The 11,883-nt window shown below is 55.9% G+C and overlaps 1 protein-coding gene across 1 annotated transcript; it reads left to right on the forward strand.

Moving 5' to 3' along the window:
- The first annotated feature begins 3,288 nt into the window (after positions 1-3,288).
- SNAI1 (snail family transcriptional repressor 1) lies at positions 3,289-9,671 on the forward strand. The gene is made up of 3 exons (XM_004062349.5): positions 3,289-3,944; positions 4,622-5,149; positions 8,656-9,671. The coding sequence occupies exons 1-3, from the start codon at positions 3,863-3,865 to the stop codon at positions 8,838-8,840; spliced, it is 795 nt and encodes a 264-aa protein (XP_004062397.1). The 5' UTR covers positions 3,289-3,862; the 3' UTR covers positions 8,841-9,671.
- Positions 9,672-11,883: the final 2,212 nt, after the last annotated feature.

The raw sequence follows: 11,883 nt of genomic DNA on the forward strand, positions 1-11,883 counted from the left end.
CCCCCCCCCCTCGTGCGGGGAGCTGGGGAGGGCCTGGCCCTGCCGGGTCCCAGGCCACCTGGGCCGCAGATGTCGCCCATTTCCGGGAGGACCTGACCCCACAGTATCAAAAGTGTCACCTCACCTTCCCCTGCAAAGGGAGCTGGGTCTGCGGCCGAGAGGCCTGGCCCGAAGCCTCCTCTCACCTCGTGGTCTCCGCCGCCTGCAGGAGGGAGTGGAGCGAGGGCGGTCCTGGAGGGGGCGGCGGGGACAATTCGATCCGATCTGAGCAAGGCCCCTCCCCTCTGCGTTGCCTCCCACCCCCATGCCCCGCGCAGGTGCTTGACCACTGAAGGAAAGTGGAAAGCGGGAGGCCCAGGCAGTGGCTGCCTGCAAGTACTTGATGGAGCCCCCATTATGTGCTTTGAAGAAAACAGAATAAGACAATGAGACAGAAAGGTGGGCTGGGCGCGGTGGCTCACTCCTGTAATCCCACCAAGTTGGGAGGCTAAAGTGGGAGGATCAGTTGAGCCGCAGAGTTTGAGACCAGCCTGGGCAACATAGTGGGACCCCATTTCTACAAAAAATAAATTAGCCAGGCATGGTAGCGCGTCTCAGTGAAAAAAGGGGGAAAAAAAGAAAAAAGAAGGTGGGTGCTGGGGCAAGGGTGGGTCCTACTTTGGCTAGGGTGATCAGGGAAGGCTCCCCTGAGGAAGTGACTTACATTTTTTTGTGTTAAATATATTATTCATACCTAAAAGTGTTTAAATTGTCTCTGTACACTACCATGTCATGAAGATACGGTAAAATAAATAGTCTATGTACAGTAGAAAGACTAACAATAAAGATCCCTCCCTGCCTAGGAAACAGATCATTACCAACATTCTAGAAGCTTCATGTGCAGCCTGTTCTTGCCTCCCCTCCTCACCAGCCACTCTTCAGAATTTTGTATCAAACATCTCCTTGCAGCCGGCATAGTGGCTCACCCCTGTAATCCCAGCACTTTGGCAGGCTGAGCTCAGGAGTTCCAGGCGGCAGTGAGCCGTGATTGTGCCGCTGCACTCCAGCCTGGGTGACAGAGCAAGACCCCGTCTCAAAAACAAAACAAAAAAACACTTCCTTGCTTTTCTTTCTAATTCTACAACCCCCACATACATCCCTAAATAATATAGGGTTTCATTTGCCTGCTTCAGAACCTCGTATAAATCCAAATAACTATGCATTTGTTTGTGACCTCTGCTCGACATTGTGTTTTTGAGATTTATCCCTGTTGCTGCATGGAGTTGTAGTTCATTTTTATTGCTGTATAGTATTCTATTACAGGATTGCACCAGGGTTCATTAATCCAGTCTACTGTTTATAAACATTTGTGTTGTATCCAGTTTTGTTTTTGTTTTTGCTTTTTTTGCTATTAGGAACGAGGGTACAATGAATATCCTTTTTTGTTTTTTCGGGGTTTGGGCTGGACAACAGTTCTTTACTTTGCTTGGTTGCTCATTATAATCCCCAGGGGAGTTTTTTAAAATGCTGATGCCAGAGGCCCCACCCAGACTAATTAAATCAAGATGTGGGCGGGGGGGGGGGGGGTGGGGGTGGGCCGAGGCTTAGGTGTTTTAATCCTTCCCTGTGGGGATCTAATGTGCTGCCAGAGCTGAGAACCCCTGGGATGCAGTTGGTTTGAGGACAGACTTGTCAGCTGCAGCCCCTGGGATGCAGTTGGCTTGAGGACAGACAGGGAGAGGAGTCACCTGTTGCTAGCTGATGCCAAACTTTTCCAAAGTGACTATGCCCACCGACCCTCTCGCCAGCTCTCACCTCCTCATCAACTCTTGATAGTGACCAAATTTTTCCTTGTTGTCCTTCTGATGGGCGTGAAATGGCAGCTCACTGTGGCTTGAATTTGCCATTTCTCTCTTTATTAAACGAGGCTGAGCAGTTGGTGAAGTTGCTGCTGAAACAAAGAATGAAAGGAAGCCAGCGTGAAGATCTAGGAGCAAGAGACGTAGGGGAGAGGAGGAAGAGCAGCAGGTGCCAAGGTGGGAAAGGTCTGGGATGTTGGAGGAACAGAAGGAAGGCTGGGGGCGGGATCCTTGTGCATGGGGGAGGGAGAGAGGCTCAAGCCAAGGTCAGCTGGGGTCAGAGCAGCGGGGCCGAGTTGGCTGAGGAGAGGACTTTGGCTTTTACTCTGAGACAGGCGCATGGGAGGGTTTGAGCAGAGGAGGGGGTGATCTGGCCTCACTCTGGCTTCAAGCAAAGGATCCTGATTGGAGCTAAATTGACACGGGACGGGGAGTATTCCGCTTAATGACTGCTTACTGCCTCTGTCCCCCACCCTACTCCCCGCTCTCCAGCTAGAACCAGGGGAGGACGATTTTGTTCACGGCTGTCACACCCGGCACCAAGTGACTAAACAGACAGTAGTTCTGCCCTTCAGGTTGGTGGTGGTGGTGGTGTGGGGTGCTTATAAGTTTTTATAGTCTTCCTTCACAGGTGGAAACAGGAACGGTGAGACCTGTGAAGTTTATTTCAGCGCCACCCCCGGGCCTGGTATGCCTCCCAGGGAAGCTGGGGTGGGGGTGCAGCTGCCCCTCACTTGGGCCCACCCCACATGCATTCAGTCAGGGCCCCTATGGAGCCGTGTTACAGCCTTTAGACACAGGATCGAGGATCTTCACGGGGTGAGGAGACACGCCCGGCCCATGCCTTCTTTCTCCCGCCAGCCTACAGGGATCTTTTTCAACGAAACTGTAACCAGGTCCCTCCTCAGCTGAAAATCCTTCGGTGGCTCCCCAGTGCCCTTGAGGCAAAGTCCAAACTCCTACAAGGCCCTGGGGCCCAGCACATCTGACCCCTCCGGGCATGCCCGTCCCACCCCGTCCCTGGAAGCTGCTCTCTAGGAGTTACTCTGAAGCAGTTGCCACTTCTTCCCTCGGGCCTTTTCCCTTGATAATTCTTCACTTCCTCTGGGAAGTCACCCCGACCCCCTGTCAGGTGACCCGCCTCTTAACGGTCGCCGCGTCCCGTCTCTCCCCCACCAAAGCACACTTCCCTTTGCATTGTAATTATCTGTTTACTTCGTCTGTCTCCCTCACTGGACCAGGAGCCACCCTTCGGGAGAGGCTCTGAGTGTCCTGTCCGGGGCTGTGCCCTGGCCCCAGGTACAGTGCCCCACACGTGCTGGGCGCTCCGTAAACACTGGATAAGGGAAGGAACGGGTGCTCTTGGCTAGCTGGGCCAGGCTGCTTTGCAAAAAGGCCGTGGCATTTCAAGCCGCCGAGAGCCACGTGCGGTGTCCCTTTCCTCGCTTCCTCCCCAGCGATGTGCGTTTCCCTCGTCAATGCCACGCTCTCCAGGCGCCAGCCGGACGGAGGAAATTTCCGCCCCCTCCCAAGCCCGAGGCGGGGGCGGGCGTCGGAAGGTCAGGTGTCCCGGCCGGCGCGCAGCGCCAGGGGGCGTCAGAAACGCTCCGACCACCGGGCGCTGAGCCGGTGGGCGCGCGGCGTCCTGCCGGGGTCCCACCTCGCAGGGGCCTCGCTTCGCTCGACGTCCCGCCCCGGACAGCCCCAGCACGGGGGACGACCCGCGCTGCGCCAGCGAACCCCGCCTCGGAGGAGTCCCCGCCCGGGCTCTCACCGCCACGCGGCGCGAGCCCGGCCAGCCCCCGGCGCACCTGCTCGGGGAGTGGCCTTTGGCGGAGACGAGCCTCCGATTGGCGCGGAGGTGACAAAGGGGCGTGGCAGATAAGGCCCCTCCCCTCCCACCCCCCTGGAGTATTTAAGGGAGTTGGCGGCGCTGCTGCATTCATTGCGCCGCGGCACAGCCTAGCGAGTGGTTCCTCTGCGCTACTCCTGCGCGAATCGGCGACCCCGGTGCCTCGACCACTATGCCGCGCTCTTTCCTCGTCAGGAAGCCCTCCGACCCCAATCGGAAGCCTAACTACAGCGAGCTGCAGGACTCTAATCCAGGTGCGTTGGAGGGGTTCTGGGCTCCAGGAGGTTTGGGGGAGACAGGCGAAGGCTGCGTGGGGGGCACCTGAGGGAGGCGGCCTGCCTGAGCCAGGATCGAGTCACAGGATGTTTTGTGGACCATTGCGGGCTCATGAGACCGGGCAGGTGGGTCCCCAGTTCCGGGGATCTGTCTGGGTGGTTGGGGGAGTGCCGTGTAGAGGGCAGGGGTCTTGAGCTTGGGGGGCCTTTGTAGCCGGCGAGAGGCGGAGGAGCTCCGCAGGAGGGGAAGGAGAGGAGGCCTGTGTCAGGAGGGCCCTCTGGACGCTGCTGGGGAGAGTCCGGAGTCCAGAGGGTTGAGGGGAGGGGTGGGGAGACGAGATGTGTGTGAGGAGGGGGATTGGGGCAGGGTGGTGGCTCCGGGGCTGGGATGATGGGGTTCTGGCCTCAGGCTGGAGACTGGGGACTTAGGGAGATCAGGAAATGACCTCCTTCAACTGGGGGTCCTGCGTGTGAGAGACTCAGATTGGGTGACCTGGGCGAGGAGGGCAGGAACCTGGTCTGTCCTGTGGATAATTTTTTTGATCTAATTATGTATTGAGAATCAGCCCCACCCAGCCCCTGGCCAGCGGTGGGCTCATGTTTGTTGATTGAGTGAATGATTTAATTAACGCCTGACTCTGCTTTTTCTCCCTCAGAGTTTACCTTCCAGCAGCCCTACGACCAGGCCCACCTGCTGGCAGCCATCCCACCTCCGGAGATCCTCAACCCCACCGCCTCGCTGCCAATGCTCATCTGGGACTCTGTCCTGGCGCCCCAAGCCCAGCCAATTGCCTGGGCCTCCCTTCGGCCCCAGGAGAGTCCCAGGGCGGCAGAGCTGACCTCCCTGTCAGACGAGGACAGTGGGAAAGGCTCCCAGCCCCCCAGCCCACCCTCACCGGCTCCTTCGTCCTTCTCCTCTACTTCAGCCTCTTCCTTGGAGGCCGAGGCCTATGCTGCCTTCCCAGGCTTGGGCCAAGTGCCCAAGCAGCTGGCCCAGCTCTCTGAGGCCAAGGATCTCCAGGCTCGAAAGGCCTTCAACTGCAAATACTGCAACAAGGAATACCTCAGCCTGGGTGCCCTCAAGATGCACATCCGAAGCCACACGCTGCCCTGCGTCTGCGGAACCTGCGGGAAGGCCTTCTCTAGGCCCTGGCTGCTACAAGGCCATGTCCGGACCCACACTGGTACGTGCCCCTCCAGGCGCCCCCCACCGTTGCTCTCTCTGGCAGCTTTTGTGAATCTGGGCTTGCTGTTCTCATTCCCAAAGTTGTGGACACTGAGGCCCCGAGTCTTCTAACTTCTAGCTCAAGTTCCGGGGCCTGGCTCTCTGGAAACGTTTGGCAGAAACGTTCTTCATCAGCTAAGCAGATGGGGAAAGCAGAAGCCTTCCCAATCCCCTGCAGCCTGTTTCTCAGCCAAATGGGTCGGAGCTGGATATGGGAAAGGTGCAACCAACACCTTGCTGTGGGGGCCAGGTGTGAAGGGGCCCACCCGGCCACACCCTCTCCCGGGTCCGCCCCCTCCCTAGCCAGACAGGATGTTGTCAGACCCCCCGCCTGGCTCTGAATCCTTCTTTGAGAACTTTCTCAAAGCTTAGGCTGATGTTTCTCTTCTGTGAGCCTCATTTTCTCTATCTTTCAGATGGGCATGAGAACAGCTTGTGGGGTTTCTATACAGGCTAAATGCAGGAATGCATATGGGAAGCACCTGGCAAAGTGCCGGTACCTGCTAAACTCTCACAAAAATGGTTCCTTGGCATTTGCTCTGCTTCCCTGCTGTGTGACTTTGGGCAAGCAACTTAACCTCTCTGAGCCTCAGGGGAGAACTATGATAGCATATGTTTTAGAGAGTGGCTGTAAAGGTGGCTAATCACTTTATAGTAATTTATTATACCCGAATGGTTCTCAGGTCGGCTTCCCCACCCCCACTCAATCCTGGCACACAGACCAGGAAACGGCATCTTTGGGGCAGAAAACACAATCACATCTTTCGAAAATTTACTAAATGTGTAGAAAACTTTCTGGACATGGAGAAAAGGTAGAACTTTTTAGAACTTGAATGGTGGCAGCCACTATGCCTGGAGCTGCTCTTTGGAGAGTGACAGTTGAGGGAGAAGATTCCACAGGGTTCAAGCCGGCGCGGTTCTGCCATTTCCTGGCCTGGCGCCTGACCTCTGAGCGGTGAGGGTCAGTGAGGTGTCTGGGAGGACTGGCATTTCGCGGGCTTTATTGGCATCTTATTCGACTAAGGCTACCTACCCATTTCTCTTCCTTCGTGCACCAGTTGCTCTGATTTTAACATGTAAAGGTCCAACTGCCTGGCCTCCTGGGTGCCTGCCCAGCTCACAGGGCTCTATTTTGGGAGAGTTGAACCCCTCAGGGTGCTGCTGTCCTGCCTGCCTCTCTCGCCTCCCATCCGGACATTATTTTAATGTAAAGGCATGGCTGAGACACAGAAATCCCCTTGAAATGTATCATTGCGGTCCTCATTGACTCCCATTGTGTGCCTTAATGGTGGGCCCAGTGGGTGGGGGCTGGGAGGGGTGGAGCAGGTGCATGGGGCAGCGGTGCCCAGCACCTGTTCCAGTCACAGCTGCTGGCCCACTGCATGGCAGGCCCCTTTAATCCGGGGGTATCGCATGTACAGTACCCCCCTCGGCGCCCTTTGTCCCCGCCGGCCTGGTGCCGATTTCACACTTGCCAGGAGTACCATGAAGGCGTCTGGGGGGCGAGGGATCCAAGGAGTGGGGGTATGTGCCTCCTGCATGTGCACACAGCCCCCGCCCCCAGCCCATCATGTCCTAGAATGTCTCCTTCCCCTTTTGTTCGGGTTCAGGTCTCATCACACTTTGGGCACTTACTGTGCAGGAGGTAGTGCTCAGGACTTCACCAACAGCCCTGGGAAGGGAAGGGAGGTGCTGTCGTAACTCTGGTCTTACAAATGGACTGCAGCCCCTTTTCCAGATCTCCAGAGTCAGCCCTTAGTTCACAAGGGTGAACTTACCCTTCTCATTCACATGAAGACTTAGAATGCAATCAACAACCCTTCAGGCGTGGCGTGCGGAGGCTGCTGAGTAATGGCAGAGTGGAGTAGTGCTCAGGCACCCCTCCCCCAATCCTCTATGTCCCCCACCCTTTGGAGTGGCGAGTTTCCATTTCTGCCCCATGAGACTGAGTCCAGCTCTCAGGCGCTCCATAAGTCCCTGCTGAATGCATGGGCCCCATTGGAGCCATCCTCTGGACTCTCTCCTACCCCGGTAGCTCAGTGTGGCACCCTAGGCACCCAGGAGGTGATGGAATGAATTCACTCTCAGCTCTTAAATTCCATCCAGCGCTGGGATTTCACAGGCGGGCCCTGACCTTGCGGGCATATCAGACTGGGTGTGAGGGGATTGGAGAATTGCATGTTTTTTAAAAAGACTATTCAGTATGATAGAATAGTGTCGGAGCTCAGTAGATTAAAAAAAAATTATAGACAGGGTCTTGCTTTATCGCCTAAGCTTGTCTCAAACTCCTGGCTTCAAGCAATCCTGCCTCACTCGGCCTCCCAGAGTGATGGGATTACAAGCGTGAGCCACCACACCCAGCCTCAGTAGATTTTTGTTTAATGAGTTACTGTTATGACCTTTTATTTGGAAAATGCTGCATCCCCCAGAAAAAAACAAATCAACATTATTGGTGTTTTTGGAACTATATAGCTTTTTGGTTGGAGCAGGGATTGTTCTGAGGCATGAGTGAGGGGGCAGACTCCTCTGAGGCCTCTTTAATTTTTAAAACAGACTTATTCTCTAAGGGCTTGTTGAGGACTTACTGGGCACCCAGCTCCATGTGCAAGACTTTTCCCAACACAGCCTTGGCCAGGCAGATGGTGTGTCAGGGGCACAGGTTTCTGTAGCCTCTTGGGTGATAGAAAGGGGCCCAGGCCCTGGGCTGGGGCTTAGAATGGACTCAAAGGAGGCCCCTGCCCTTATGGGACTCAGCCTGATTGGAGAACAGACAAGGAGATTTGGGATTACAGCGCAGGAGGTGGGGTGGTGAGGAAAGCAGGCTGCTGGCCAGGCCCCAGGAGTGGCCTAACCAGCTTGGAGGTGGGGGTGGGGAAGCCTCTTAAGGCTGACTCTGGCTTTGGCCCCCAACAGAGTAAATCAAGGAATGACTCCAGGACTGATCGTAAGGACATCAGTCACGTCCTCCCTTGACTGAAGGCAGTAAGGGCAGTAGGTGAAATCAGAGGCTTTGGGGTCCTGCCAGGGGACCCTGAACATGCTACTTCTGGGCCTCAGTTTCACTGTCTCTGAAATGAGACCACAGTAGGATCAAGTGACAGTAGGATGAATCAGTAAAGGTGTTGAGTCGTTGTTGACCACCTCACACGTCCCTGCGGGATGTGGATGAGTACCCTACCTTCTGTCACTTACCAACCCCTATGAGTGGGGGGTGAATAGCCCCATTTTACAGGTGGGAAAATGGAGGCTCAGAGAAGCCAGACAACTTGCCCAGAGTTGCACAGTGGGAAGCAGCAGAGCTCCGTCAGTTCCCGGCCTTTGGACCCTGGCTGCGTGTTTGACGGAGGCCTGGCTTTCCTGGCATCATGGGATTCTTTCAGGGTTTGGGGTATGCAGGGAGGGATTCCCATCACTGCCAGCTGTTGTCCCACGGCTCACTCGGCCTTTCTGGCGTTCTCTCCCCAGGCGAGAAGCCCTTCTCCTGTCCCCACTGCAGCCGTGCCTTCGCTGACCGCTCCAACCTGCGGGCCCACCTCCAGACCCACTCAGATGTCAAGAAGTACCAGTGCCAGGCGTGTGCTCGGACCTTCTCCCGAATGTCCCTGCTCCACAAGCACCAAGAGTCCGGCTGCTCAGGATGTCCCCGCTGACCCTCGAGGCTCCCTCTTCCTCTCCATACCTGCCCCTGCCTGACAGCCTTCCCCAGCTCCAGCAGGAAGGACCCCACATCCTTCTCACTGCCATGGAATTCCCTCCTGAGTGCCCCACTTCTGGCCGCATCAGCCCCACAGGACTTTGATGAAGACCATTTTCTGGTTCTGTGTCCTCTGCCTGGGCTCTGGAAGAGGCCTTCCCGTGGCCATTTCTGTGGAGGGAGGGCAGCTGGCCCCCAGCCCTGGGGGATTCCTGAGCTGGCCTGTCTGCGTGGGTTTTTGTATCCAGAGCTGTTTGGATACAGCTGCTTTGAGCTACAGGACAAAGGCTGACAGACTCACTGGGAAGCTCCCACCCCACTCAGGGGACCCCACTCCCCTCACACACCCCCCCCCCACAAGGAACCCTCAGGCCACCCTCCACGAGGTGTGACTAACTATGCAATAATCCACCCCCAGGTGCAGCCCCGGGGCCTGCGGAGGCGGTGGCAGACTAGAGTCTGAGATGCCCCGAGCCCAGGCAGCTATTTCAGCCTCCTGTTTGGCGGGGTGGCACCTGTTTCCCGGGCAATTTAACAATGTCTGAAAAGGGACTGTGAGTAATGGCTGTCACTTGTCGGGGGCCCAAGTGGGGTGCTCTGGTCTGACCGATGTGTCTCCCAGAACTATTTTGGGGGCCCGACAGGTGGGCCTGGGAGGAAGATGTTTACATTTTTAAAGGTACACTGGTATTTATATTTCAAACATTTTGTATCAAGGAAACGTTTTGTATAGTTATATGTACAGTTTATTGATATTCAATAAAGCAGTTAATTTATATATTAAAAAGTCTTTGGTGTCACAGAGGAGTGGGTATTTGAAAGGTCTTTGGTAAGGGAGGAGGGGACAGGAATTCCTGAAGCTTAGATATTTCTGACACAGCCTTAAATCTTGTCCTTGGAAACATCGTAGGGCTTTGGAGTCCTGGGTGTCACTGTCAGGGACCTTATGAGACTGGGTTTTTCCGTTGGCCTGGGTGTCCTGTCTGCTGCTGTTTGGGTGAGCCAGCGGCATCCATACGAGCTCTTCACTATACACTGTGGCTTTTTACTTTCTCATTCTTGAATTTTGAAGTTGATCTGGCCCACGGAGTGCAAAGCTGGCTTCCTGGGTCTTATCAACTAGACAGGCTGCAAAGCTCTGCCCCAGCACTGCAGGTCTTTCGGGGGGGTGACTGTCCGCTTCCCCCAGATGCGAGTGGAATGCGACCAAGGAGACAGAGGATGTCCTTCCTGTTTCCAAGGGCTCCAGGCCCCCTTGGGCCTCCTTGTCAGTCCCACACCTCCGTCTTGCTGCTGGGTACCAAATGGCCTTTGATGCGAGGAAATTGGCTGGCTGGAGCCAGTAGGGTGAGAAGCCAGGCCAAAGGGTAGGGGTCACTCAGCTTCCTGCTCCGAGGACCGCGGGACGGTCAGCTTGCGTCTTGGGCTAGGGTAATTCATTCCCCGCCAGCCGATGATAGTGGTGACCTCACCACTGGGGGCCTCTTGGGGCCAGGAGAAAATGAGTGTCCTTTTTGAACACAAAAGGTGCTGGAGGTGCCAGTTTCCTGTGAGGAGCTGAGGCGTCCCAGAGCTTCGGAGCCCCAGAGTCAGGCTGGGGGTGGGGGGAGCTTCATGTTCCAAAGGAGAGATGATTCTTTCTTCTAAACAGGAAATGGTGACCCGCAGGCCGGGAGCAGCCCTTAATGACTTGCAGCTTTCCTCCCAAAAGGAAAAAAAAACGTTCTCTAACAATCGCCAAATTGTGGCCTGCCTCCCTGAAGGGAAGTTAGGGAGTTGGGGGGATGGGGGTTGGGCATGCATGAGCTGAAGGCCTACTGTGTCCTGGGTCCCTGCGGGTCCCTCTAGGTCGTCTCCATCCACCCACAGTAGGTGCTGAATGAATGATTTCATGACTTCACATAATCCCTGGGGGTCGGGCCTCCGGAAAATGAGGCACAGAGGTGGGCTTGCCTGAGGTCACCAAGCCCGGCCCCTCAGGTCATCCTGGGAGTTCAGTAGGCTGGGCTCATGCCGCTGACTCTCAGGGCACTTGGAGCAAGGCTCCCTCCCTCTGGAAGCCCCAGTTTCTGTGTCTATAAAACAGGGTGACAGTAGTGCCTTCCTCTCGGAGACTGTACAGAGGCATTCATTCATTCAGGGGTTTCGAGGGTACCATGTGTGCCAGGCCCTGGGGTTACACCCGTGAACAAGACAGGCCATCCCTGCGTTCATGGGACGTATGTTCTGGTCGGGGAGAGAGAAAGCAAACAAGTGATTAAATAAACAAGCCGCTTTTCTACAGTGATGGTGCCAGGACAGAATGAAAGGGTGCCAGGCACTAGAGAACAACGGGGTGGGGCTCCCCAGGCCAAGGCAGTGAGAGCCCTGGAAGAGCTGAATTCCAGCCCGGACCTGAAGGAGGAGAAAGATGCCGGCAGGGAAGGATCTGGGGGAGGGAATAGCAAGCCTGCTGGAATGTGCTGCCCCCATGAGAAAGACCAGGATGGCGGAGGGACTGGGAAGACAGGGTGGGAGAGGAGAGTGGGCCCAGCTCTGCAGAGCTTGTGGTGCTAAGCAGGTGGGAATTTTGTCTAAGCCCCTAGGGCAGCCACTGGGGCTGTAAAGCAGGAGAGTGCTGAGGCCTGCTGTACCTTTCCTACAAAGATCTCCCTGGCTGCTTGGGAGAGTGGATCTCAGGGGTCCAGGAGGAGAAAGACAAAGGCAGGGAGACCATGAGAAAGCCAGAGGGGGCCAGGCACCCTGGCTCATGCCTGTAATCCCAGCAATTTGGGAGGCTTAGACAGGCAGATCACCTGAGGCTAGGAGTTCGACACCAGCCTGGCTAACATGGCAAAACCCCGTCTCTACTAAAACAAAAAATTACCCGGGCATGGTGGGGCATATGCCTGTAGTCCCAGCTACTTGGGAAGCTGAGGCAGGAGAATCGCTTGAGGTCAGGAGCTGAGATGATCTCGCCACTGCACTCCAGCCTGGGTCACAGAACGAGACCTTGTCTC

This window comes from Gorilla gorilla, chromosome 21, assembly GCF_029281585.2.
Source record: "Gorilla gorilla gorilla isolate KB3781 chromosome 21, NHGRI_mGorGor1-v2.1_pri, whole genome shotgun sequence".
Classification (NCBI taxonomy): domain Eukaryota; kingdom Metazoa; phylum Chordata; class Mammalia; order Primates; family Hominidae; genus Gorilla; species Gorilla gorilla.

Excerpts from the sequence above, each read along its gene's own strand:
- SNAI1 (XM_004062349.5), top strand. The coding sequence starts at position 3,863 with ATGCCGCGCTCTTTCCTCGTCAGGAAGCCCTCCGACCCCAATCGGAAG. Across the intron at positions 3,945-4,621 it reads GCTGCAGGACTCTAATCCAG|AGTTTACCTTCCAGCAGCCC; the intron begins GTGCGTTGGAGG and ends TTTCTCCCTCAG. Across the intron at positions 5,150-8,655 it reads CCATGTCCGGACCCACACTG|GCGAGAAGCCCTTCTCCTGT; the intron begins GTACGTGCCCCT and ends TTCTCTCCCCAG.